The 26756-nt window shown below is 54.7% G+C and overlaps 11 protein-coding genes across 11 annotated transcripts; 6 read left to right on the top strand and 5 right to left on the bottom strand.

Moving 5' to 3' along the window:
- Positions 1-1040: 1040 nt before the first annotated feature.
- Positions 1041-2827, top strand: A1O7_05251 (uncharacterized protein; the record flags this gene model as incomplete). Its single annotated transcript, XM_007759261.1, has 2 exons — positions 1041-1158; positions 1212-2827. 2 exons carry the CDS (start codon positions 1041-1043, stop codon positions 2825-2827), a joined length of 1734 nt encoding a protein of 577 aa, XP_007757451.1.
- A 745-nt stretch (positions 2828-3572) lies between these two features.
- On the top strand, positions 3573-5156 carry A1O7_05250 (uncharacterized protein; the record flags this gene model as incomplete). The annotated part of the gene is made up of 2 exons (XM_007759260.1): positions 3573-3768; positions 3820-5156. The coding sequence occupies 2 exons, from the start codon at positions 3573-3575 to the stop codon at positions 5154-5156; spliced, it is 1533 nt and encodes a 510-aa protein (XP_007757450.1).
- A 1328-nt stretch (positions 5157-6484) lies between these two features.
- On the top strand, positions 6485-8634 carry A1O7_05249 (uncharacterized protein; the record flags this gene model as incomplete). The annotated part of the gene is made up of 9 exons (XM_007759259.1): positions 6485-6695; positions 6751-6811; positions 6862-6905; positions 7090-7496; positions 7589-7627; positions 7698-8015; positions 8076-8125; positions 8180-8240; positions 8308-8634. 9 exons carry the CDS (start codon positions 6485-6487, stop codon positions 8632-8634), a joined length of 1518 nt encoding a protein of 505 aa, XP_007757449.1.
- Positions 8635-9296: 662 nt separating this feature from the next.
- On the top strand, positions 9297-10868 carry A1O7_05248 (L-lactate dehydrogenase (cytochrome); the record flags this gene model as incomplete). Its single annotated transcript, XM_007759258.1, has 2 exons — positions 9297-9324; positions 9400-10868. The coding sequence occupies 2 exons, from the start codon at positions 9297-9299 to the stop codon at positions 10866-10868; spliced, it is 1497 nt and encodes a 498-aa protein (XP_007757448.1).
- Positions 10869-10990: 122 nt separating this feature from the next.
- A1O7_05247 (ribonuclease H2 subunit A) lies at positions 10991-12010 on the bottom strand (the record flags this gene model as incomplete). Its single annotated transcript, XM_007759257.1, has 1 exon — positions 10991-12010. The coding sequence occupies one exon, from the start codon at positions 12008-12010 to the stop codon at positions 10991-10993; it is 1020 nt and encodes a 339-aa protein (XP_007757447.1).
- A 287-nt stretch (positions 12011-12297) lies between these two features.
- Positions 12298-14369, top strand: A1O7_05246 (uncharacterized protein; the record flags this gene model as incomplete). Its single annotated transcript, XM_007759256.1, has 3 exons — positions 12298-12368; positions 12419-14211; positions 14275-14369. 3 exons carry the CDS (start codon positions 12298-12300, stop codon positions 14367-14369), a joined length of 1959 nt encoding a protein of 652 aa, XP_007757446.1.
- Positions 14370-14940: 571 nt separating this feature from the next.
- On the bottom strand, positions 14941-15780 carry A1O7_05245 (uncharacterized protein; the record flags this gene model as incomplete). The annotated part of the gene is made up of 2 exons (XM_007759255.1): positions 14941-15060; positions 15103-15780. 2 exons carry the CDS (start codon positions 15778-15780, stop codon positions 14941-14943), a joined length of 798 nt encoding a protein of 265 aa, XP_007757445.1.
- A 778-nt stretch (positions 15781-16558) lies between these two features.
- On the bottom strand, positions 16559-18524 carry A1O7_05244 (uncharacterized protein; the record flags this gene model as incomplete). Its single annotated transcript, XM_007759254.1, has 4 exons — positions 16559-17509; positions 17565-18098; positions 18190-18327; positions 18390-18524. The coding sequence occupies 4 exons, from the start codon at positions 18522-18524 to the stop codon at positions 16559-16561; spliced, it is 1758 nt and encodes a 585-aa protein (XP_007757444.1).
- A 1742-nt stretch (positions 18525-20266) lies between these two features.
- On the top strand, positions 20267-21856 carry A1O7_05243 (uncharacterized protein; the record flags this gene model as incomplete). The annotated part of the gene is made up of 1 exon (XM_007759253.1): positions 20267-21856. The coding sequence occupies one exon, from the start codon at positions 20267-20269 to the stop codon at positions 21854-21856; it is 1590 nt and encodes a 529-aa protein (XP_007757443.1).
- A 653-nt stretch (positions 21857-22509) lies between these two features.
- Positions 22510-24622, bottom strand: A1O7_05242 (uncharacterized protein; the record flags this gene model as incomplete). Its single annotated transcript, XM_007759252.1, has 2 exons — positions 22510-23237; positions 23266-24622. The coding sequence occupies 2 exons, from the start codon at positions 24620-24622 to the stop codon at positions 22510-22512; spliced, it is 2085 nt and encodes a 694-aa protein (XP_007757442.1).
- Positions 24623-25355: 733 nt separating this feature from the next.
- On the bottom strand, positions 25356-26567 carry A1O7_05241 (uncharacterized protein; the record flags this gene model as incomplete). Its single annotated transcript, XM_007759251.1, has 1 exon — positions 25356-26567. One exon carries the CDS (start codon positions 26565-26567, stop codon positions 25356-25358), a length of 1212 nt encoding a protein of 403 aa, XP_007757441.1.
- Between the last annotated feature and the right edge of the window lie 189 nt (positions 26568-26756).

Below are 26756 nucleotides of genomic sequence, written 5' to 3'. Positions count from 1 at the left end.
ATCTCGGAAAGTGTTTGCGTTTCATGGAGACGAAGATGTCGAAATATGGCGGAGGTGTTCAGGAAACGGCAGAAATCCGCACGGCGGCTTCTCTAGTTTCAGCGACCCTCAGCATGGCGTTCGGCGGTATATGGTGTTGAAAATTCGAGAACAGGGCTGAGTAGAGAGGCGATGACGGAGGTGATATCAATTTTCCGGGGCGCCCATCTGGAAATTTTGGCCGGTAAGACGGAACGAATTTTATCGCCACACGTTCCTGCTAGTACCATTTCTACACCAATGGGAATCACACGTCGGAGTCACGGTCATACGCGAGTTCTGCTAGCATGGGAACCCTCCTCTATTCCTACCAGTCGCCTGGGAAGCGTGCCTGGTCTCAATCACCAATGTGGAGTAAAGATGGTGCTGCCCAGGCAGTCCTGACGAGGCTCGGACAGCGGTTGAGTTAATCATCGCTGGGAAGAGCGTGTGAGAGAGCATGAGAAGAATTTGCACACATATCCTTCCGTCTATCCGTCCCAGCGCTGCCCCCGCCCTGCACTTCACCCATATTGCTTGGCCCCGTCACGACGGCTTGGGCTTCTTTTTGTCGAACAGTTCGGTGCGTTTGCACGATCATCAACTCCTACACAGGAAACGTACATATGCTCGCGTCAGCCGTACGCATGAAACGTCTTCATTCCGTTGTTCCCCGTATTATGCACCGAACGATGAAAAGAACGGTACAATAACAATCGCTTACTACGGCGCTCATCCTTGGAGCTCTGGCTAGCACAGAAACACGCGGGACACTTAGCAACTATCTGCGAAGATTCGTCAATTGCCAGTCGCTCGCTCCGTAATCGCATTGATATCATTGAAAGAGGCCACTCGAGGGCTTGGTAGCTTCGAATCCACAACCACACCCATTCAAGCTTGTCAAGCAATTTTCTTGTCTATTTCAAGCTCCACTCCGCGACTCAACGAGATCAAGAAGGCCACGCCAAGTCACATTCAGACAGCCCTTGGGCCATAAAACACCGTTCCGCGCGGTCGCCACCATGCCGACCCTTGTCCTGACAAACTTCAATATTGTCACTGCGACCTTGGGTGGCTTCATCACCGTCTTCGCTCTCGTCAGCTACTTGCTGAAAGAGAGGTTCTATCTGTCAGAAGCATGTGAGTGGCCAAGTCTCTTGTAGAAGAGTCGCATGATTGACATAGCCTTCAAGTGATATCTTTGGTGGCGGGTGTCATATTAGGGCCCGATGCAACCAACCTCATCAGGCCTATGCAATATGCGCTTCACTCGGAAGAAAATCTCGATTACATCAACCTGTACTTCACCCGCCTCGTCTTGGGCGTCCAGCTTGTGCTTGCCGGCGTCCAGCTGCCAAACAGGTACCTCCGGACGGAATGGAGGTCACTAGCTCTCCTCCTTGGCCCAGGAATGTGCGGCATGTGGATGTGCGCCAGCTTGCTGGTCTGGGCATTTGTTCCTCACCTGAACATCCTTCACGCACTGGCGATTGGAGCGTGTGTGACGCCGACAGATCCAGTCTTGTCCAACTCGATTGTCAAGGGCAAATTCGCGGACAAGAACATCCCAAAGCCGCTACAGAAAATCATTATTGCGGAATCAGGTGCGAACGATGGCCTGGGCTACCCGTTTCTGTTCATCGCCCTGTATTTGATCAAGTACGTCCAGCACGGGGGTGAGGGCCAGCACGGCGGTGCGTCAAAGGCGCTGGGCGATTGGTTTGGAGAGACATGGGGATATACCATTCTTCTGAGTGTCGTCTACGGCGCTGTAGTGGGGTGGATTGCAAAAGAACTGCTCCATTTCGCTGAGGAAAGGAAGTTTATCGATCGAGAGAGCTTCCTCGTCTTTGCCATAACGCTGGCTCTCTTCATCACGGGAACGTGCGGCATGATTGGCTCTGATGACGTGTTGGCATGCTTTATTGCCGGAAACGCGTTTACCTGGGATGACTGGTTCCGCCGCGAAACCGAAGACGACTCTCTTCAGCCCACCATCGACATGCTGCTCAACATATCCGTCTTTCTCTGGTTTGGGGCAGTGTGTCCGTGGGTGTCATTCCGGGACAACGATGTCATTCCCATCTGGCGGCTGATTCTGCTGGGCATTACGATCCTTCTCTTCCGGCGTCTGCCCGTTGTTTTCGCCATGCACAAGAAGATACGCCAGATTGAACAGTTCCAGCAAGCTGCGTTTGTGGGCTTCTTTGGCCCGATTGGGGTCTCGGCGATTTTCTATCTCTACATCAGTATCGAGTTCCTCCATCAAATCACCGTGGACGGCACCGTGAGGGAAGATGCAGAACGGCTCGAGGAGATCATGAGGGTGGTAATCTGGTTTCTGGCCATCTGCAGCATCATCGTCCACGGTCTGTCAATCCCTCTGGGCAAGCTTGGATATCACCTTCCGAGAACCATGTCTCAGGCGCTGAGCACTGAGGCCAGCGAGGATGAACCAGATCTTCATGTAGGCCCGAGACATCAGCAAAGATCCACTAGTCAATTACGGCCGAGAAAGACCAGTCGCCGCGGGAGAGACCGCCAACCAAGCACCGGCATGTTCATAATCGGACAGGGACAGCCCACACGGACCACGGCGATGGATTTGGAGAGTCAGCTGGAGCCGAGCAGGCCCGTCAACATCATCGAGAATACCCCGGAAGGAGGGTCGCCGGCTCCGACGACGCCGATGGACAGCCAAGCAGGTATTGAAATGTGCAATGGAGTCTCGAAAAGACCAGCACACTTGTCGAAGCTGGAGGGAACCAAGGTAGATAAGGCGGCGGGCGACGGAGGAGATGTGGCTTGACCCTTGACCTCCAGATCGGCGCGGCGCTTTATAGACTATGTAAACATAGACAGTAACCAGATGCGAACATCATTGAGAACAATGTCCCGACCCCAAGGTAGCTCCTGCAGGAGTGGACTTGCCCAGGGGGGATAGGCCGGAGAGACAAGTTCCGACCACCTGAGGGCACATCCCCCTCCGCGCCTCCGCGCCTCCCCCCGCCCCTCCCACATACCACCTCAAACTCACCACTCCCTGCAGCTTCCAGCCAAACACCATCAGTGCACTCTGGTGACTGCCCAATTTCGACCGAAAGGGACCAGGTGGGTGCCTGTCACGACCACCGGTTTTCCCCGCTTGCCAGATCAAAGACTGCACCAGAACGTACCTCGTACCGTCCCCTTTGCAACTACCCTCCCCTCCTCCCCGGTAGCTCCTAACCCCTAAAGGGTGAGGCCAGTGCTGTGGCCGCTCTGACCCTCCTCGCTCGCCCCTGTCTGCACTTTACTTTCAACTCTGCCTTTGCACTGCCTGTTTGACCACATTGCCTCTCTCTCAAGTGTGGCTTGAGTTCACTGACACCTACCACCTACCTTTCAAACGCGGCCTAGGCGTATACGCAGATGATTGACCTTGGCCCGTGACCACTTCTCCTGCTCATCCCCACCTCGCTACACGCTCTCCTCCTACCAGCTCGCCAATAGGCAATCTGTCGCGACTTCGACGCGCTGCTCGGTTCCTCCGCCTACCATATCCTACGCTCCTCATGGCACAGCCACATCAAGCCAACAACGCCCCACGCGCGAGCCCTGGCCTAACTACATTGAATGCCGCGGCGGGGGTCAAGAGAAAGAGAACCACGGAGCGGAAATTCTACGCGGTCAGACAAGGCAAGACGCCGGGGATATACGAGACATGGCCGGATTGCTTGAGCCAAGTCAAGGGACACAAGGGGGCAGTCTGTATGTGTGAATGGTTGTGGTTCGGTGCGGTCAAGTCTAATATCGTCACAGTCAAAGCATTTCAGTCCCTTCACGAGGCTCAAGCTTTCATGGATGGGAAATCCCTCGCAACCTCCAACGGCTCCGGAGACCAGAAATTCTACGCCGTTCAGAATGGACGGGTACCCGGCGTCTACACCGAGTGGACTCAGGCCCAGGCTCAGATTCGCGGCATCAAGAAACCGAGACACAAGAAATTCAATACTCGGGCAGAGGCGGAGGCGTTTGTCGCGGCAGGCACAACGGCCAATGGCGTCGATCCCCTGGACCATATCACACCCGAAGAAGAGATACGGCGGTTGATTGTGCAAAACTCTGCACCTGGTCTCCAGGTGAATGGAGCCCCTCTCCTTACAGACAAGGACGGAAACTCTTACAAGCCCGGTCATGGGCCACTGCCGCCCGGGGCCGAGGATGGATATGATCCCAACATCAAATTGGCATCCGACGGTACGATTGTCGAGCGCACGGAAGAGGAGAAAAGCAAGACTAAGATGATGACCAAAGTCCCCGATCCACCAGGCATGCTTCGAATCTTCACCGACGGATCAAGTCTCAGCAATGGTCAAGCGGGAGCCAGGGCAGGAGTGGGAGTCTATTTCGGACCCCAAGATCCAAAGTATGCCAACTCTCCATCCAAAGTCGTATTCAAGTCCAAGCCCAAGCCCATTCGTTACATTGCCTCCAAGAAGCTTCAGCCGCTGTATACCATGGATTGGGCTGTACGGCAACGAGGCTATGACGACGGATCGAAGAGGGACCGACTCCGTGGCGAGGACGACGATGACACCGAAGAAGAAAAAGAAAAGCTAACGAATTGGCGTTATAGAAATGTCTCCGAGGCACTCAAGGGCAGCAAGCAGACCAACCAGCGCGCCGAGCTGACCGCCATCTTACGAGCACTGGACATTGCGCCCAGGCACAGAGAAGTTACCATCTACACCGACAGCAAGTATGCTATTGACTGTGTCACGAACTGGTATCGTAACTGGGTGAAGAATGGCTGGGTGAATTCCAAGGGGAAACCGGTGGAGAACAAAGACCTTGTGGCCGACATTCGAGAGAGAATCGAGGAGCGGGAGCAGCTCGCCAAAGTCACATACTTCGTTTGGGTGAAAGGCCACGCCCAGAATGCGGGTAACATCGCAGCCGATCGTCTGGCAGTCGAGGGCGCCATGAATGGCCGGGCGCTTGGAGATGGCGATGATGAGGACATTGACGCGAGGAGGGCGAAGATGGAGGGGCGGGATGGAGGCGAACAAAAAGATCAAGCAGGTGTGGAGACCGAGCGAGCCTTCGAGGCCATGCAGCAAGCTATGGAGGAAGACATGGACGAGGAGTTCGACTGAGGGAAAGACCGACTGTACATCCAATATCACAAAACCCAACTATCGGATACCTCGACCCCACCCTGGATGTGTTACACGCCGTCTTGCCGGTGAGCAGCGTACTCGAGCCGCATCGACCGTCACAACGGGCAAGAACAGAGTCGACGCCAAAGGACAAATGACTCGACACATCAGTCGATTGAAATTCGGTAGAGGAACGCTGGGTCAACTCCGGCCTGAAAGCGGCCTGTCGCCGGTTTGAAGCTCAATACTGTGCAAAGGTCCGGGGTCGGCAATATCCAAGAAGAAGACCGGTCGTGTACTGCATGGTTGCCATCCCAGCATGCTGACCCGGACATTCCCCGTTCCTGATATATCAGGTACTGATGGATGACTGATGTATGTACAAATCATTGTACATCATACCTTTTGGTGAAAGGGCGAGTCAGCACATCTGGGGACCGATTCCAATACACGAACCCAGTGTCATGCTCGCTACATTACCGTCGCCGTGGCATGCTGTACCCATGTTTGCCTGTAGAGACCCCTCAATTCCACCTGCCACTTCACTAGTTGAGCCGCCTCAGAGAACCCTAGTCCCCTGTTTGTGCGTTACTCCTACGAGTTCCGGTCTGCACGAGTCTTTGCATGCAGCCGCCATAGACAATTGACCGTGTACAACAGGCTTGTATACAAAAGATCCGCTCACTACGACGCACTCACGGTTCGGGCAGAACGATTACTGTAGGACAGTTAGCTTTGGGCATTGGATTCTTTCGGTATGTGACTTCACCCTGACCTATTCCCTTTTGCGAGCAACCTTGCGATATTGAGGTCGAGGCACCAGTTGCGACACCCAGCCGTTCAATGATATATCTCCTGCGGCTTACGGCTTTGCACCGTCATGTGGGCGCCTGATTCTCTTACCACTTTGCAGATGCGAGATTGGTTGATGGCGTGGCGCCTTCTCCATACCGACTAGTTGGATTCGCTCGCGTGCCTGCGAGCTTGACGCTGCATTTACCTGATTCGGGTATACTGATCGACAACCCCTGCAGTACGAGTTACTATTTTACAGATCTATACAGTCCCTTGGGCCCCACTTGAGACCACAAGTCCTAGGGCATCGACACTGATGATTGGGTCTGCCCAGTACAGGCGAAGAGATAGCAGCGCCATGGGGTGCAGGACCTACGTACCAATACGAGGTATGGATGTTGCAGTGGTCAAGGTCGTGATTACCGTAAAGCTGGGAGCAGGTTCTCATACATTCAGGAGGACGGCCGGCGTTATCTCTATATATACGTCCACCTGACCCTCATTCTCCTGCTGTCAGCATCAAGCACAACATGGCCGTTTCTCTTCCATACTCGGCCCTGGCTGTCGTCGCAGTGGTGGCCTTCCTCGTCCTCCGCGCCGTATATCGCGTCACATTCCATCCACTGGCGAAGTTCCCTGGCCCGAAGTTGGCGGCTATCTCGTCGATATATCAGGCTTGGTATGACTTGAGGCCTGAGACATCATACATCTTTGAGTTTGCTAGGTTGCACGAGAAGTTTGGTGAGGAGGCCTGGGGGCTCGGTGGTGTTTTGACGGCCAGTACTGATGAATCCAGGACCGATTGTGCGCATCACACCGAATCAATTGCATGTCTTTGACATCGCCGCGTACAACGAGTGAGGATCACTAGCTTCATGATGTAACGGCCGAGCTGACAGCACGACAGAATCTTCAAGATTGGAACGCGCTATGCTCGACACCGCGACAACTGTACGTCTGTTCGTTCAAAGTAGACTTTTCCTTCGTGCGATGTTTGGCCCTTTGTCTCGCACGAATCAGCACCAGGCCGATCCCCCCGTGCGACTCAGAGTTCCTGCCCGTGCCAAACTTTATGCCACGACGATGCTGTTTGAATCCGACGCTGGAACAAGGTGCTGACATCTCACACTCCAAGATAACAACGAGGCGGCCGATGGATTCTTCAACCAACTCGAGTTGAAAACAGCCAAACCCTGGCGCGATGCATACCAACCCTACTTCTCCAAGGGCGCCATCACGCGCCTCGAGCCCCTGATCAATAGCCGCATCAAGAAGTTTCTTTCCAAGTTCGAATTGGCGGCCGCGAATAACGAGCCCATGGACTTGAGCATGGGCTTCCGCAGTGTGACCAGCGACGTCGTCACCAGCTATATGTTCGCGGACAATGGGTTCGAGTTGCTCGACGTCAAGGACTTCCAGTCGTCGATCCTGATCGCATTGGAACAGTACTTTGACTTTTCGCAGTGGGCGACGTACTGGCCTAATTTCATGCCATGGTTAACAAGGCAACTGCAGAAATTAACCGAGGAACAGCAGGAAAAGGTACGTCGCCTCAGCATCTTACCTTGTTGCAGTGGTGGTCTGGCTCGGGCTGCCTCATACCGGAAGACTCGCCTGCTGAATCACATTAACAGTTCATACCCGCCCTCGCTGCAACGAACTGGATCACCGAGGTAAGCCCTCCATGACCCTCCACGCTGGTTAATGTGGATCCTGTACGGCGAGCTCACATATGTGTAATAGCAATGCCGGCTCAAGGTCGAGCGGATCATGCAGAACGGAGGCTCTGAAGACGGAACCCCCACCGTCTTCGACGCGTGGGCGAAACCCAAGGAGAAACGAACATGGACTCCGAACATGCGACAGATGACCGCAGACGCATTCACCTTCCACGGCGCGGGCACAGATACCACGGCCCACACGCTGACCACCGCGACATGGCACTTGATCAACAACGAAGAGTGTCTGCAGAAGTTGCGCGCGGAATTGCACGAGGCCGTCAAGGAGCCGGAGAGCGAGCAGCTGGTCAGCACGAATGTGCTCGAGACCTTGCCCTACCTGGTGAGCAAGCATGCATTTAGCCGACGTCAAAGAGACACACGCTGCTGACACGTGGCTCAGAGGGCCGTCGTCAAGGAGGCCCTGAGAATGAGTATGGGCGTGCCTGGCCGGTGAGTTACCGCGAACACCGAGACGACCGCTGCATGTGAACTGACTTCACCCAGGATGGCTCGCGTCGTGCCCGAAGGCGGAGCCGTGCTGTGCGGACAGAAGATTCCCGGCGGAGTAAATAACACTGGCCCGTTTCTCGTGAACGTCACACGCAAAACTAATACTCTTGTCTTTCTTGTAGACCGCAATAACCAGCGCCTGCTACTGCTACCACTTCGACCCCAAGGTCTTCCCCTCGCCTCACACGTTCGATCCCGAGAGATGGCTCGCCCCAGACGCCGCGCAACTCGAGAGCCGCTTCATGGCCTTTTCAAAGGGTCCCCGGTCGTGCATCGGCATCAACTTGGCGTATGCGGAGCTGTACCTCAACTTGGCGTACATGGTGAGGCGGTTCGATCTGGAAGCGTGCCAGACGACGGACAGGGACATGGAGTGGAAGGATAATTTTGTGGTCACGACGAAGGGGCATTTGCGGGTCAAGGTCAAAAGGGTCGAGGAGGACAATTGAGAGAGTGAGGGGGAAGGGCCTTGTGAGAGGGTGTCGACTCAGTGCGACATAGCAGACGCCGTGCAGCTGGAGTAGAGTAACAGTGACTACATACCCGGTAGTAGGCCGCCTTCCGATACTCAACACCATCGTAGGCCACGCCGAGCGGGATGTGGGTGGATGCAATGATCTCTTCATTGAACCAAAAGTGCTAGCACGGATAAAGTCTTGCAGTACGAGTAGGTGGTAGCGAGAACCCAGCTGTGTGCTCTCCCTGATCCACCGCCACACCATCCACGTCGCTTTTCTGTCCGACCAGGCCGAGGGCGAGGCCCCAACTGGGATTTATCCAGACCAATCGCAAATCTGTGATTTGTTCTCGGTAGATCAATCGCCGACGATGCCGCGGGCGCGCACGAAGGACTCGGGAGGGAGAACTCCGCATGACGGATGTGCAGATCTGGGGCTCCGAAAGATCTTGAAAGATATGATGCTCCTAGATCTTGCTTTCCTCTTTTATGTATATACCCATTACCCTGCGCGCGACTTCCCGTCCTGCTTGAGCTCATTCTGTTCGCCTCACATTCATTTGCCGTGGCCTACTCACCCCTACAGTACTTGGGGTTCGGGGCTCGTGACGACGCGCACCTGCAGCGCAAGCAGCAGCACCCGCACCAGCAAGCATGTCGAAGCTCATAAATTATACAGAGGGTGAGCAAGAAATTCTTTCCACGCAATACCAGCTACAATCCCTCCGCGACCTCTCTGGCTGACGGTCTCATACAGTCCAGAAACACACCTCGAAGGACTCGTGCTGGGTGATTTTGTACGGCAATGTCTGGGACGTGACCGACTTCCTCCCCAACCACCCCGGCGGGTCACAGATAATTTTGAGACTTGCCGGCAAAGATGCCACGGACGAGTACGACCCGATTCACCCGCCAGGGACGCTCGAAGAGAACCTTTCTGGGTCTGCGCGCATAGGACCGATCGACCCCAAGAGCCTGCCTGAGCCGGTGAAGCCGGCCAAAGACGTCGGACCGGCACCGGACACGGAGGCCGAGATCGAGAAGCCGCTTCAGGCGATGCTGAACCTGGATGAGATCGAAGAGGCCGCCACGAAGAAGCTGTCCAAGAAGGGCTGGGCCTACTACTACTCGGCCGCGGACGACTTGGTGAGCAAACACCTGAACAACACGGTTTACAGGCAGATCCTGCTGCGGCCACGGGTGTTCGTGGACTGCAAGGACTGCGACCTCACGACGTCGTTCCTCGGGCACAAGATGGATGTGCCCATCTTTGTCTCCCCCGCGGCAATGGCTCGGTTAGCCCACCCGGACGGCGAATGGGGCATTGCGCAGGCGTGCAAGTCCTTCGGTACCATCCAGATGATCAGCAACAACGCGAGCATGACGCCCGAGCAGATCGTCAAGGACGCCGAGCCGGACCAGGTGTTTGGCTGGCAGCTGTACGTGCAGACGGAGCGCAAGAAGAGCGAAGACATGCTGGCCCGGATCAACAAGCTGGATGCCATCAAGTTTATTTGTCTGACGCTGGATGCGCCCGTGCCGGGAAAAAGAGAGCACGACGAGCGAGGCAAGTTCGTCGTCGAAGATACCTCGCAGGCGATCAAGGATGCTGGTGGCGCCGAGCTGAAAGGTGGTGGCGGGATTGGCCAGTCGCTGTTCTTTGGGACGGACCCGACACTGACATGGGTCGAGACGTTGCCCTGGCTGAAGAAACATACGAAGAAGCCTATCATACTCAAGGGTCTGCAGTGTCACGAGGATGCATACATCGCCGCCCAGCATACGCCCCAGGTCCAGGGTATTATTCTCTCGAACCATGGCGGTAGAGCGGCGGATACAGCCCCGCCTGCTGTGCACACTCTGCTGGAGATAAGAAAGTATTGCCCAGAGGTTTTCGACAAGATCGATGTTGTCGTCGACGGTGGGATCAAGAGAGGCACGGACGTTGTTAAAGCTCTCGCGTTGGGTGCAAAGGCTGTAGGCATCGGTCGTCCAGCTCTGTTCGGCCTGGGTGCAGGTGGGATTGCAGGCGTCGAACGAGTATTCGAAATCTTGAGAGACGAGACCGCCACTGCGGCGCGGTTACTGGGTGCGGCCCGGGTGACGGATCTGGGTCCGCTGCACATCAACACCAGAGCAGTGGAGCGGGATATCTATGACGGGCCTGCAAACCTTCCCGGTCTTGAGGGCGCCATGAAGGGTCTGTGGGTCAAGGCGAAGCTGTGACCAAGAGCTGCTGGCAACGGTGTCTCGCGATTTTGGCGTGGCGTTTATTGGTGGTAGGTTGTCTGCATTTTGGATAGAGCAGAAATTGGGAGTCTTGGCTGTTGAAGGTATCCGTCGACGGCTTAAAATGCTTCTTGTCCGACCCTTGTCCCGAACCACGACCGCAACTCATCCTTCTCCGTCTTTGGTGCCTGTGTTCCATTGGCGCCGAAGTACTGTGAGATCCTTGTATTCTCCTCGTCAGCGTCATCCGGCCAATCTGCTCTCCGCGCCGGCCCATCTTTCTGCTCGAGCATGTCTTTGACCGTACCCCAGCTCATCCTGCATTCATTTCCAAAACCCCAAACTGGATCAATGGCGGATTTGAGCCACTCAACACACCTGGCATCCGATGGGTACCCTGAGCCCCAAGTCGTATGTTCGTCTTGGGATGAAGCAGCTTGCTGTTGTGTATATGCATCCAGGAGAGCCTCACAGCTGACGTCTCGGGTAACCTTCGCGACAACACTGGCTGCACTGACGCAGGGAAAGAGACTGTCAGCCTTCTTCTCGACCGTGATCTTGATGGTCGGAAAGATCAAAGCCAGCTTCTTCTGATAGACTTCGGGTTTTCCGATCGTGTCGACGTAGATCTCAGTGACATTGACTCCGCGTTCAAGCACGCCCCGAATCAACTCCACGGTGGCATCAATGGCCTGAGCGTTGAGATTGTATGATCCACCATATCTCAGCATCCCAGCACCAATGTCTTGGGCCGATAGGGATTTGATTGCCCAACCGGATGACTTGAACAGATCATGCTCGTTGGTGCAAACTGCTTTCGTCAGGTTTGCTCGGATTGCCGGAGTCAGCACTTTCGAGTCGTCGAAGTGATATGTGTCGGCAAGCAAGGATTGTTGAATGTCAACAGGGAGGTAGTAGACGCCGTAGACCATCGGACCAATGACCGGACCACGACCAGCTTCATCGACGCCTAGGACGCATGGTGTTCCCGGGTCAGATGACGACGGACTTCGAATTGTGATGGCCTCAGGGATGCGGCTGTAATGCGCATAAGATTTGCCGGATAAGAGCTCATCGTGGTGGTCTTTTACAGATGGCGGAACAAACACCGTCGAGACGGCGATCTCGTCCGTTTCCATGATACCTCTAGATTTCAACACTGACTGCTAGGAGTCATGGGAGTCAACGTCTCGTGAAGCCGCTGGACATGATGGGAAAGAAACGCGACGCGACGCGTCCCCGAACACTAGCCAATGACGTTCTCTCTTGCACCCCGCTTGGCAGCACTGAGCTAATCCCAATTTGGCTTTACTGACAACAAGAACGCTTCATCGCATTCAACATTCAAGTAGCAATCAACGGTTCCTGAAGGCGATTAGCTTGATACCTGCATCGCGCGCTATAAGATTGCAGATTTGAGCTCATCATGGCTTCGCGATTAGCAGCGCGCAGGGATCCTGCCAATGTCGACTACTCGGCGGTTGGAAAGGCAGGAAGGTGAGGGCGCATGGATACTGGGTGTGGGAGCTGTCGCTGACCGGGCACAGGCGCACCGGCGTTACTCTCGACCAGCAACCGCTTGATGCTTACGGAATGGAACAGATCTCGGGCATTTTCTCATCGCCGCGGAAACCATCCCCATTGAAGAACGTGGTCGTGCTGGAGACTGAGGGGAAAGATGCTCCTGCTGAGGCACTGTCTGCGCATCGATCGGCCCGAACTACGCCAGTGCCACGTCTCCGCTCGTCCTCTCCTAGAAAGAGCGGTATTAGTGGTGCCGCAAGGAAGAGCAATGGCGTCGACATATTCTCTGCGGCCAAGAGCATGCAAGCTCAAGACATCGAGGAACATGAAAACACCCCACCCACTGCGTCAACACCAATTCAAGATGCGCAAAGTCCACAGCCTGCCTCTGTCCGGAGCTTGCAGAGGACACAACCGAGGCGATTTAGCCCCAGCCCGCGAAAGTCACCCCTCTCCAGCAGAATGACTATCACCCCGAGTCGACTGCACAGACCAAGAGCCAGTCTAGAACTGCGGCGGATCGAGAATGAAGTCACCCCTTCTATCGAGGATGGAGATTTTGACGCATTCAATGAAGCCACAGAAGACGCCGAAGCAGCTGTAGATGCTAGAGTTGATGGCTCTTCTCCAGGCGAGCACGCAACAGATGCCACACGGACGCTGCAACTGCCGCAGACTTCTGAAGAGCTGGGCGCCCCTATTCGGGACTTTGATGACGACGAAACCGAGCCGACCCAAGAACTCGAAGAGCAAGCGCCACCAGCATCACAAAACCAAGCAAACTCGAGGAAGAAGAGGAAATCCGATGCGATCGAGCAAGATGAACCCAATGCCTCACCCACACCGATCAAAGTTGCAAAAAAGAGAGGACGACCCCGAATAACGAGAAATGTCACTCCGCCGGCACCAAGCTCACAACCATTATCAGCAAAGGCACAGGGAAAGCAGCCTCTAAGAGAAATCGATTCGAACTTGAAACTGTCTTCTCGGCAGGAGAAAGAACTCGAGACGATTGTTGAGAAAGTCAGAGCACGGCCGGGGCCTCCAAGATCATTATACATCTTGCGACGAGAGACTCCCGCAGATGAGGGCATATTGCACACAAGAAGCGGCCGGGTCAGCGTCAAGCCCTTGGCATATTGGCGGAACGAACGATGTGTGTACGGGACAAGCCCTGGCGGAGCAAGTCTGGCGGATGGAGCCCGCTTCCCACTCAACAGCATCAAGGAGATTGTGCGCTCTGAAGAAGTGGCAGAAAGGATTGAGAGCAAGACGTCGAAAAGCAAGAAGAAGAAGGGCAAAAAGGGCAAACGCAAGACCCGACAGACTTCTGTCGAGGAGGGCAGGGAAGCAGAAGAAGACACAGCGGATAAATCGGACTCCGACTTCGAACTTGACAATATCCCAGAAGATCCCGACGCTGAGCCATGGGAGACCGGGACCGGCACGCTGCGAGGCAATGTCGCTATATGGGACAATGTGGAACAGGCGCCGACAGAACAAGAAGAGGAGATCGAAATCGCTCATGCAGCCGCAGCGATCCCGACCCGAGAAGTCAAAGGCTCAAGTTCGCAGTCACAGGATGGGCCAACTTTTCGATACGCGAAATTGCTGTCGACGAGGTTCTTTGGTACCGGACTGGTGGATCTGCCTCCAGGCGGCATCAAGCGACCGAAGAATAGCCGCAAGATGCATATGAGTTTCTTTGTGGTCAAGGGCAGGGTCACAGTTACCGTGGGCCCGTTGGGCGGCGAAGATACTGGGAGCATGAACCGATTCAGCATCGGCAAGGGAGGATTCTGGCAAGTTCCACGTGGTGAGTCCGGAATGTTCCGTGGCCCTTGAGTGGTGAATGTTGGCAGAACTGACTTGAGCACAGGTAACCAGTATTCCATTGAGAATGAGATGGACAAGCCAGCACGAATATTCTTCAGTCAGGCATGTGAATCGGAGCCCACAGAAGCTCAGGATTGATATCCTCGCGCACATGCTCATGCACAATGTTGGAGGATATATAGCGCTCTTCTGCTACAAGGTTAATGACGGAACGATCGGTCGACTATTCAGTCCGGCCTGGGTGCGGACGAATGTTGAAGACTTTGTCCTTGCAAATGCCACATGCTTTGACCTTGTCTGTCGGAAGCTGTTGATGATGTGTCTGTGAAACTTCGTTAAGCACTGGCTACGAGTGATTGATGACAGGGCGACAATGCCTTCGGAAGTCTTTGAGACTTCATCTTCGTGCCGCCAGCGTGGCTGTGCCTTCAGCAGCTGAGCGAACCGGGCGGCAAGCTCTCGCTTTCGTAGTTCCCTGACGTCTCGCGTTGCCGATGGATAATCCAGCCCCTCTGGTAATATCCTCTCTTATTCGCAGTGTGCCTGAAAGTGCTCGTATCATCAACGAGTCCGGATACACCCATGATCGTGGTATTTAGGCTTTGCCCAACTTGGAGACCGCATGGCCATTCGCGCATTCTTGCTTCGACTGAGCTTGAATGACTTCAACAGGGCCACATGCTCCCCGGCGTTGACGAGCCAGGCGTGTTCAAATCTCCTCCATATCCTCGTCCACCAAGTCATCCAGAGGCGGGAACTCGCCCACCTCGACCTTCTCCGGCCTCGCCAGCACGCCATACTTTGGCCGGCACTCAAACACCCGTCTCGTCTCGTGCTTGGGCTTACCGCCGTCCTCGGCCTCGACTTCGACAGGCACGCTCCCGTCATTCCTCCCCACCGGCTCGTCCAGCTCGACGCCGACCCAGAGACAACCTTCCTCCCTCAGCCCGCCCAGTCCGGGGACCTCGCCCGTGAACCGGACGACGCCCCGCTTGCCGTCATCCCTGCCCACGCGACATCTCAGCCCCGTGCGGATCCCCCGGCTTGCCATCTCCTCCCCGTCCTTCCTCCGCCGGTCCTGCACAACCTGGTCCTGCGACTTGGCGGTGGGGTCGAAGCGGCCGAGCTTCTGCCGCCGCTTCCACGCGAGCACCGAGTCCTCGAGCTTCTCGTACTGGTGCTCGGGCATTTGGTACTTCTCGACCGAACTCAGATCGGCCGCGAGGAAGTTCAGATTATGTCGCTCGTGCCGGGGACGCAGGTCGATGATTTGGATCTCAGACCCCTTCTTCAGTCCGTATCGTGGAGTGGAGAGCAGGTCGCCGTCGTTGTCGATTGGAATCCATGTGCCGTCGAGCAAGGACCTGGTACGCAGAGACTGGCTGGACGCGGGGATTCCTGTGATGGGCTCGAGCTTGGCCTTTAATTGCGCGACGGTCCACGACGGTGTAATTCGACGTTCTGCAGAGAGTAGAGGGGCCCCGGATGGGTTGGTGTCGTTTGGCACGATGACCTGCACAGGCAGATCACTTGGGGTTTGCAAGGACATTCCTGTGGTAGATGCCCAGAGCCACTGCAAGATTTTCGGGATACTGAGTTCGGCCTTTGGTTACGATCTGAACGCTAGGACTGTACTGCGTGGATAGGATGTGGCCAACGATCCCAATACTCGGTCCGAGAATACAAGGCAGAGATTAGAAATAATACTCGTCTCGTGTTTCAGAATGAACGAGGCCGCCGAGAATGGTCCAAGCGTAACGTTTCAAATGACTCAGAACGGCATTGAATGACATGTCATTCAGAATTGGGGCATGAGACGGAAGAGACTGGACGTGGATGTATCAAGAATAGGCGAAGAATAGGCGTGCCCAGCTGCCAGCTCGCCAAGTGTGAGTTTGTTTGCTACTCTGTACATACTTCATCGCTCTCTATTCATCCGCCGACTTCGAATACTCGCAACTCATCGTCTATTGTCAGCTTGGGATTTATCTGGAAATGTATGGATTCAAGTATGCCCATGACTATGAGATCCAGGGTCCCCTTTTGTACAATGCCTACAGGCTTCGGAAGCCCTCAGCAGTTCGGTCCCATACACAGGTTTCGTTTGCACCGATTTTGTGACCACGTTCAACCGAGATGACGGTATGCTTAGTCGTTACTATTGATAAGATATTGCGCACGGTAAGTGACAGCTCCAGGGAGATAGACTCCGCTCTGTGAAAGGTGGCGCCACTTATCCCTTCCCTCACCTTCACAGACACAGAACCCAGCTGGGTCACTAAGTAGCTTTCAACAGGATTGGCTCCTCCACTCTCAGCATCCAGAGTTCAATCAGATCGTGCCGTCTGGAGTAGGTTCCGGCGGAGGATCTTTCCAGCCGAGGATCGAGGGATCTGGTCGACGAAGTTGACGTCGCCTGTGATGCGCTTGTATGAGATAAGCCTGGCGGCGATGAAATCCTTCACTTCCTGCTCTGTCAGTGGGAGTCCACTACCGAGGGCGCTGCGCACCACATAAGCAGTCGGGAATGTTTCGGGGATGCCGAGCAAGTTGTTTCGAGTGATGCCGACGACAGCCGCATCCACAATCCGCGGGTGCTGGATCAGGACGCTCTCCAGCTCTGTCGGTGATACTTGCCAGCCATGGACTTTCATGGTTTCCTTGATCCTGTCGGTGTAATACAGCTTGCCATCTTGCACATACAGTTGGTCGCCGGTCCGGTAAAAGCCCTCAGGGTCGAAAGCATCTGCGTTCGCTTCGCTGTTCTGCAGGTACCCTGAGAATAGCATCGGCGTCTTGATGAACGCCTCGCCTGGCTTGCCCTCTTCTGTTACGAGGTCTCCGTCCTCTGAAACCAGCTTCAGATGAACATGTGGCAGCAATCGGCCAACACTTCCCGAACGATCTCTTTCTTGCAGGTCTCCGAAAGTGTGCCATCCTGCCTCTGTGGTACCCCAAACTTGGGTTACCACTGCCTGAGGCGCCAACACATGGTATAATTTGTTTTGAACCGTCGCAGGCAAAGCGGCACCGGCAGACATGACATGTCGGAGGCTCTTGAGTCGGGGATGTTCCGAAACCGGAAGCTGGGTCAAAGCACTGACAATTGGTGGACACACCGGGACATCGGTGATGGCGTGAGTTTCGACCGCTCTCAAATACTCCGGAAGGGACCATTTGGGGAGGAAGAATGTCGGAATGCCCACTCGGAGTGGTAATACCAACGCAAGGGGTGATGCAAAGGCATGAAAGACAGGTAGGCAGACAAGCTGTAATGGCTGTGGCAGGTGTCAGTAAGGGTTCCATGATCCTTCGAGGGGCAGGTGACCGTACTTGATGTGGTGTGGCGCCTAATTGATCCTCTAGCAGCGCAGTCTGCACAACAATGGATCGATGTGAGATCAAGGCAGTCTTTGGAAGGCCAGTCGTACCACTAGTCAGTGAGTACACTGCAATACTCTCTTGGTTGAATTTGCCGTCATTTGTGGGAAGAGGCGAATCAATTTCATCTCTGAGCAGCAACGTGCGCCAGCTGGAGTGACCACGAATAGGCGGGATGTCGCTTCTGGGCAGGCTGAACACATTGCATGGGCCACCCACTATGGGTGACCCGGCCTCCATCGTGGCCGCAACACGGGCGTAGTCCTCCACAGGGTCAATGCTGAAGATGTTGGTGGGGTCAATCTTGGACTGGGTGGCGGCAGCTGCTTCAACGATTGGATCCATGCAGTCCATCTGAGCGAAGACGAACTTTGGCTTGGTCAGATCGAGCAGATGAACCAGTTCAGACTTGGCGTATCTGGGATTGGACCCGACGACACGACCCCCGGAACCGATGATTCCCAGCCAGATCAAGGGATACCAGATCTACATAGCCTTGGTCAGTCAAGTCGCACAGCATGAAATGAAGCGCAGAAGACGGCAGCAGCCGACCTTGAGCAACAGAAGTATGACATACGTTGTTGAAGGCGTGCAGGCACACACATTCCCCCTCCTTTAAGCCAAGCGCTTTCAGGCCCTTGATCAGTTGACGAACCGTCCGCAGAGCTTGTTTGGCGGAAATCCTATGACTCGGATGGTTCGCGTCGATAAAGATCTACAGACGAGGGCGCAGGGTCAGCAACAACACGCATACATGCAGGAGCTCAGGCGGCCTACCGGGGTATCGTCGTCATATCGACTGAGATTGCCGAAGGTATATGTTAGAATGTCGGTCGATGGAATCGGGACAGACTTGCACGAGGTCCAGACAGAATCGACGACAACAGTGGGGTGAACCTTGGAGAAAGACATTGTGTAACGGTGGCTTGCAGAGACGCAAGACAGGTGTCACAATGGATGGATCGTCAGGTAGGACAATAACTGCAAAGAGCACGCTTTATCCAGCACGATGAAGAAAGTCGTGTACGTGGTCATTCGATGGTACAGCCGCCCCAGGCAGTGGTTGCGCAATGGACGGAGAACAACGTGCGCTAGGTGAAACGCAGCTGAGTGAAGGTGATGGGTAACAGCCGAGCAGAAGGCCGGTCGATCGGAGAGGCAGCTGCTACTGGGGCTGGAACAAACAGGACTTCATTGTGAGTGAATGGATTCGAGCTTGGACAGCACCATCACGGATATGAGGGGCTACAGCAAGACCAGCGCATGACCGAGTCACCGCCATAATGCGCAAGAAGCAAGACCAGTCTCAACCAATACCATCGACCTGCTCACCGGTTGACGTTGAGATGGGGATGGTGGGTTTCTCATGCCAACATCGTTCTTCGCCTGGCCTCCCTCTGCTCTGCACAACCATTCTGACAGCGGCTCGATTAGTCAGTGCAGAAACCCCTTTGTATTCTGCCTGCTGAAGGTGGGAATATTGAGCAGTGGCATTGGGCATGTCGTGCTTGAGGTTGCGGTGATGGGGGACGTCGAAGAATGGGGAGTGCTGAGCGGCAAGCGCCCTTGGTTTGGTCTTTCCTCGGTCAAGGCATCACTTCTTGCGATGCTTGCAGCCCGTGCCTGCGGAATCACCGAAGGATTGGACCTCAATTCAATATATTGGAGACTCTATCAATTGGCTACCGGAAGTGCGATCCCAACTGGTCCATTTCTTATCCCCCGACCAGATCGATCGCCGCGACCCAAGGTCGTGGGTCAATCGTTCCTGGGATCTCCGACGGCATGCGTTATGCTGATTCCCAATCGAGGATGAACCCAAGGCATCGGAAAGCAATGCGCACAAACCTCCCTCACGGCTTGCACCATCACTTCCACTGCCACCAACACCCGGCAGCCCGATCACAGACTTCACTCAAGGCATCTCACCGGCTCCCTTTGTTTGGCTCGCTTACCACGGGACGGATACACTTCGAGCTCGCCGCTTCACGGTGTTTCTGTCATCCTTCGGGATCGGCCGCATGATTTCTCATTGCCCACGTTTTCGAGTCACCTGCAACTCCTCAGCTCCGACACCCGTCGCAACGCTCCCCTAGTTCACTGCCCGGGTCAGTCGCCGGTTGACCTCGCCACTGCTCGATCACACTGGGGATTCTAGAAAAGTTATATCCCATACACGCTCATCCTGTCTGATTAACCTGTCCGGAAACCAGAAACCATCACTTCTATGTCCCTGCCTCGACCGCTTCCGCTTCCAGTACTTTTTGCACTACTATAAGGCACGACGGTACCTTCATACAGATGATCTCATCTCGACTTGTCCCGGACGCTTCCAGCGACATCTCAGCATCCACACTCTATTGAAGACACCTAGTAAGCACTCATCTGCTATTATCTCCCCACAATCCAACCGCATCATCCCCGACCTGCACATTCTTGACTCCAAGGAAAATTCCATATCTCGCCCGTGAGCATGACGCAAGGCGATTGCTTCATCAGCTCACTTTCCCGGAGTCCGACTGGCACACTGCCATTGGGTTTGGAGATGGCTCACAACGAGCCCTTCTGCCCTGGGGGTCGCGTTTGACCCTTTGGGTCATTGCAAACGCGCATTGTCGAGACCTCTGCTAATACTTTTACGCAGATCTTCCACTATGACAGCCAGTGCTGTTCCTCCTCTTCCCACACTCGAATCTCACCAACACCACATCCGGCTCGACGGCGACGGCGACGATGTGGTCACCAAGGACCGAGGTCTCCAGTCGGAACTGAGCGACGATCCGAATTATTGTATATCACAAATCGATGAGGAACGTCCTACCACGTCCTCTGCGGCGGACTCAGATTTAGCCCAGCATAACACTCCGGTAGCACATGATCAAGGGTCTTCCAGATCAGGTTCTCTCATCCTCGAAAAGAACCCACTACCCGGGATGCAGATGCCGGACAAGAAGTACACCCGCCCGTTGCGTAACTTACGGTGGACCATCTTCTCCGTATATCGACGCCTCAACGCCCTCATCTTGACAGCGAATATCATAGCCATCATCATCTTGGCTGCACAACACAAGCTTGTCTCGATGTCACCGGAACGCGCTGCGTCTGCCGTGTCGATCAACCTCACCGTTAGTGTACTGATGCGACAAGAGCTCGTCATCAACACGCTCTTTTGGGTCTTCGGCAAGTGTCCTCAGTGGTTCCCCTTACGCATCCGTCGGTTATCTGCAAAGATATATCACCTCGGTGGTGTACACAGTGGGGCAGCCATGTCGGCTACCGTGTGGTTCGCATTCTTCAACGTATCCATTGTCAACTCATTCCAATCCGGTAGGATACGGAGACACCAGAGTAGCATTCCTATCATCACCGTTCTCCTCGATGTACTGCTCCTCTCCATAATTGCAATGGCGCATCCTGCCATACGGGCAAGAATGCACAACCAGTTTGAGCTAGTACACCGGTTTGCAGGATGGACCGCAACGGCTTTATTCTGGGTCGAATTCGCCTTCTTGACGGACGCCAAGGTGCACGACGTCTATTCGCCGGAGCCGGCCAGCCTGGTCGTAGTGAGAAGCCCAATCTTCTGGACCCTTCTGATCGCCACCATCTCCATCGCATTACCTTGGGTGTGGTTGAGGAAAGTCAAGGTGAACGCAGAACATTTATCCGACCACGCCATCCGGCTCCATTTCACATATACCAAGCTGCCTCTCTGTGCCGCTCCTCGAATCTCAGACAGTCCACTTCTGGAGTGGCACGCATTTGCAGGTATCCCCCACGATGAAGGCCCCGGGTTCTCGGTACTTGTGTCGAAGGCCGGCGACTGGACATCCCGGCTCATCAGGTCTCCTCCAACCAGCCTGTGGGTGAGAGGGATCCCCACTCTGGGAGTTCTGCACGTGGCCCCGATATTCCGAAAACTCGTCCTGGTTGCCACAGGCTCAGGTATTGGTCCTATCCTGTCGCTACTCAGCCAGAGCGATGTATGCTGCCGGATACTCTGGAGTACCCCAACCCCGGAGGTCACTTATTCGAAAAATGTGGTAGACACGGTGCTCAGGGCGGACCCCGAGGCGATGATAATCAACACTACTGTCTCTGGGAGGCCGGACCTAGTCAAGCACACCTACGAATTGTATGTGAAGTCTGCGGCGGAGGCTGTCTTTGTGATCTCAAACCCGCGCGTGACACGCCGGGTTGTCTACTCACTTGAATCACGCGGCATTCCTGTCTTTGCCCCGTAAGCTATCTCTCGATCTGGTCCTTTTAAGAATCGGCTGCTAACAACAAGAGCAGGATCTTTGATAGCTGAGTGCGCTAGCGTGGCGCAAGAACGTAAGAAAAAAGGAGGAAGAGAAACAAGAGTACATATGGGATGATAGGACGTTGTGTGGTCATCAGTGTGTTACCGTGTACAGAGGCATAAGGACGCGGGTGTTTCCGGATCCTGCATTCGCATTGTTGGCGGCACTCATCTTTTCTTCCAACAGGAACGAGTCAATTGTCCGGGTCATTGTCATCTATTTTTCGGCTTGCCTCTTTTGCACGACATCCTTTCGACCCAACTTTGCAGCGTGTATGACTGTGTTATGCACATACGGCGGAGGAGGCGCTGGCACAAAGAAGCAAGCGCATCAACATTTTGGAACGGTCCGAGCATCAGCAGCATGGATTGATAGCTCATAGGTAGCATGATGTGTCCAGCTTACGTCAGACAATGCAGTACATGAGTATCTGAAGCCACTTCAGAGTAGCCGACACGCTTAGCGACGGGCGGTGCATATTCAGGGTCTCCAGACTTGTGCCCCAGGTCTTCTCTGCTCGCTACGGTATGTTGATCAGTTCTGATCCTATTCCAACGTTTCAACCACAGGCCAGAGTCATGCGTCCGGTGGTATCAGCACATAGCGCATGGCCCGTGTTCGGTATGCAGTTCGACGGCGACGTTCCGAAGACTCGATGGCGTGCGGCTTACTGACGTGGCTGGTGTTGCAAACTGACTGTTGTTGGACCTGCACCCCTTGGTTTCCCCTGGCCTGATCTTACTCCCTTCGCACTTGTGGACCATCTGAAAGGCTCGTCGATAACCGTTAAGGCCCTCTCCGACACGAACCAAGGTTCGCTCCAGGTCGAGTGGACTGAGGCCGGCTCCCTTGCACAACAGGTCCTCGAGGGACTGATTCCTGTCCTTTAGCCTCGTGAGATCGGAGCTCAAGGAGGCGATTTGTCGATGGTGGCCCTCGGCCATCGCCTGGGACCTCTCTCTCATTCTCTGACGTCTCTCCTTCGCGGCCTGCTTGAGCACGGCCATCTCCTCTCTGTGCTTCTCGACCAGCGCTTGATTGTCTGCCATTAGCTTTTCGGTCAGCATCTTATCGGTGTTGCGGCGCACAGTCGCCCGAGGTCGCTCGTCCTCGTCCCCATCCTCGTCAGAAGAGCTGGTTTCGTCGACAGCTTCATCGGCGGAATTATCTTCGTCGACAGCACCTTGGGTAAAGGTCGTGCTTTTCTTGACTGGAACGGGAGACTTCTCGACGCTGGACTCGGATGATGTATCCCTCGATGCCCAAGGCGTCCGCTCGTACCAGGGATTCTCGCTTTCGCTCGATACGCAAATAAGGCGAGCTCGGTTCGGCAGGTACATTGAGCTTACGTGACTTCAGTGTAGCCTTCGCTTGCGGGATGCTTGGTACGGACGCAGCCTGTTCGGTTTCCGTATTGTTTCCACTTGGACAGTCCCGTTTCTTGCGCTTTGATGTGGATTTCTTGGACTTCTGGGATGCCGTGGCGTCTACGTTATCGATTGAATTGGCAAGGGGCTCGATTCCAGCTGGCTCTCCGACACGCTTTTGTTTCTTTGTAGTGAATGATGTTTGGAACTGGGTGGATGCGGCGGCTGTAAGTTGAGTTTCATCCTCACTTTGGGCGACTTCATTGGGCCTCTTTCGTTTGTTTGAAGCTGAGGGCTTAGTAGACCCGCAGGGGACACTCTCAGTGACTTGCCCGTTGTTCTGCTGTTTCTGGGAGCATTTCTTAGACTTGAAAGGGTCTTCGGCTTCTTCAGGGGTAACAAAGTCAGTGGCGTGGGAATCGTCCGCAGCTTCGGCAGCTTCTTCTGACCTCTTGAGTTTCTTTGAGCGCTTCTTTGAAGCGGACGGCTCTCTCTTCTCGACAGGGCTGGCAACCTCAATGAGTTGAGTGTCGTTCGCATCTTCAGCACCTTGCGTGTACTTGCGTTTCTTCCACAAGGTCTTCTTAGACTTCTCTGCAGAACACACCCCAGCGACTTCGGGGACATTTTCATCCTCGGCAGCTTGGTTGCGTGGCGTTGAGGACGGGGCTTTCTTGGACTTCTTGGACTTCTTGGACTTCTTGGGTGAAGCCTTGCTCTTCGTCTTCTTGGTGTGCTCCGGACTTTCTACCGATGGTAGGATGGTGTCCGCTTCTTCGTCCGAATCTAGGTTTATAGCACTTTCTTCTGAAAATCCAGCAATCACTGCTACTGCGGCAGAGTCCCGAGCAGGCTCCTCCTTTATGGCTTGACGCGTCTTAGGAGTCGCAAGTCCTGCAGACTGCGGTGTGCCCGCCGCCAAAGTTGGGGTTATATAAGAGCTGCGATTTGGTCGAGGAAGGGTGTAACGGTTCATGCCAGCTTTTTCTCTTGTGTAGCCTGTAACCCCCTCTAAGAATCGTACAATATTGCTCCCTTCCGGTGGAAAGTACTCAGCTGGAATGAGGGAAGCTAGCTGTCGACAGGTTGTCCTGAACCTCGGCCTTTCGTAGATCGTCACCGCCTCCACTCCAGGAGGCCGTGTGTCATTGTGATACTTGGAAGCTCGGTCCAGGATTCTGTGGAAGGGGTCCGTGATGTCTTTCCTGTTCGGATGATATTTGTCTGGAATCACTGCGCCAAGGTTGTCGGTGTACCAGCTAAGACTGAGCTCGCCCGGTATTTTCAATTGGCCCCAGTCAAGCACATCGATCCCTGTCTGTATTCGACTCCTCGGCATCCTCGGAGTAGATGGCAATGGTTGAGACGGCATGCTCCTATATGGGAGAGACGTTCGGTCGTTGTTGGGTGTAAGGTTCAGCATAGCTGATGAAGGGCCACTACCAACCGTCGAGGACTTTGGTGGAAGTGGGTGCGTCAATTCGGCTCTCGAAACTTTGTTCATCTTGTGTACTCTTAGTTGAGAAGTAACTGGAGATCGTTTCGAATGGACGTCTACCAGCGCAGCGCCTGCGGGCGTCAAAGAGGCGGTCGGTCCGGCCGGGGCAAGAGGTCCAGCATGACGATTGAGGCGAACAGGTGTCGGAGCAGAAGTGGTGGCAGGGGCGTGAAGAGTGTGTCAGAGTGAGGATGAGGAGGGCTATTCCCTGGGATGTGCCATGAACTTGGAACCAATCCTGCTGAGATGGTGTGGGCGCAGTGACAGCAACAGTGAAGTTGCGCGTGCTAGTCCCCTCCTGGAAAGCCTCACATTGATATGGAGAGACTTGATGGTAGCCTAGGAAGAGAAAGTCGTGACCCAGATCTCAGTAGCTCTTTCTCAACTCGAGCACCAGTCGGCGCCGCGTTTCTTACTCGGTTGATTGTCTCCAACACTGCGGCTCGCTGGTCTGCAGATACTATGTCCGCAGTCGTCTTCGGCCGGCTCACATTTAATAGCACTTGTCTTCCGGGGGGTGCCTGTCATATTGTCAATAGCTGGTACGACCGGACCCTGGTGTCCTGATATCCTCTCATTCATCTGCGAACAGCCAGCGACCGCCTTTCAGAGCCTCTTGATATCGCTTCTCAACCTTCTCCCTCTCCTTCGCCCTAGCCGGTCCTCGAATCGCCTCCTGCTCCTGGGTGCTGGGAATATCTACATTCCAGAAAGCCGGTGGCGATGACGGTGGTTCGAAATTCGCCCTGTGCATCCTGCCATATGCGTTTGCTAGCCGTTTCGCTCTAGCTTCATGCACTAGATTGGTTCGAGCCAGCGGTGTCAGGCCGCTGATTTTCAGCTCCGACCCTGGTCCCAAGAATTCAAGCAACAAGTCGTTTTCTGATAATTTGGGGTCCGGAGGAAGCGTCATCGCCAACGCCTTGAATGAAGCCCCACAGCATTCCGCCTTGTTGCAGCCCGGCAAGCACTTCCTCGCTTCCTTATCTCGAATGACCTCCCGGAACGGATAATCTGAGCCTGAAGCATATTTCGGATTGACCCTGAAATCGGAAAGGTTGAGGCCATGGAGCGGGCGCCGCCGAAGCGATTCATTGTTTTCTATTCCTTTATGCGAAATGGGTGTCTTCTTCGTGGACCGAGGACGAGGAATTTCCTTTGTTACTGGAGCTGCCACGCTGGGTGCGGCCAGCAATACCTGGAGACGTTGATTGGGTGAGCTGCTGGTGTCTATAGGTGGCATTGTTTCTCGCCTCGCATCATTAATGTTACAGTCGACACCATCCTCTGCGATAACCGGAATAGCCCCAGTCGCTTTGTCCCTGGACATTCCCTTGGACTTTCGGCGTTGCTGAGGCCGGCTACCCGGCGACGAATTCGCGTCAATTTCACGCAAGGTTTTATCTCCCGGGCTGCTGACTCTGGTTCGCTTCCGGGACGCATGCAAAAGTGGTTGGTCGTCCTCAGGAACAGCTGGCGACGAGGCATTTGGTGTCCGCGCATGTGGAGGTTGTGCTAGACGCTTTCTGAGACTGTCAATCTCTGCCTGTTTCTCTGCATCTTTGCGAAACAGTTGGTCAAGCTGGATCGTAAGATCTGGGTGAGGTGTCTGCGGTTGGGTTTGAGCCTGGCGTAGCTCCTTCACTTCCTGCCCAAGCTGCTCATTCTCCCGCTTTAGTCGGTCAATGAGTCTATTGGCGTCGTCTAGTTGCCGCTGGAGTGCCTCACTCTGCGTAAGCGCTAATACCAACGTCGATGCGAGCGACGAGCCGGCGGAGCTAGACATGTTATGTATGTTTTTGTTGCGTGAACTATGTACAGCAGGTAATAGTACTCCGTATCTGTCGACAGTCCTCTACCGACACAACCGACCGCGTCTGGCCCGATGTTTATCCGGCGGCGGAAAGTGGGCCTCGTGGGGCAGGCGCGAGGCTGTGAGGCGAACCTTCGTCTCCGTGCATTCTCCCACTGCGAT

The sequence above is a fragment of the Cladophialophora yegresii genome (assembly GCF_000585515.1).
Source record: "Cladophialophora yegresii CBS 114405 chromosome Unknown aczIN-supercont1.3, whole genome shotgun sequence".
NCBI classification, from domain to species: domain Eukaryota; kingdom Fungi; phylum Ascomycota; class Eurotiomycetes; order Chaetothyriales; family Herpotrichiellaceae; genus Cladophialophora; species Cladophialophora yegresii.
The sequence above is the reverse complement of the archived record's forward strand: the minus strand, read 5'-3'. Positions and strand labels throughout refer to the sequence as shown.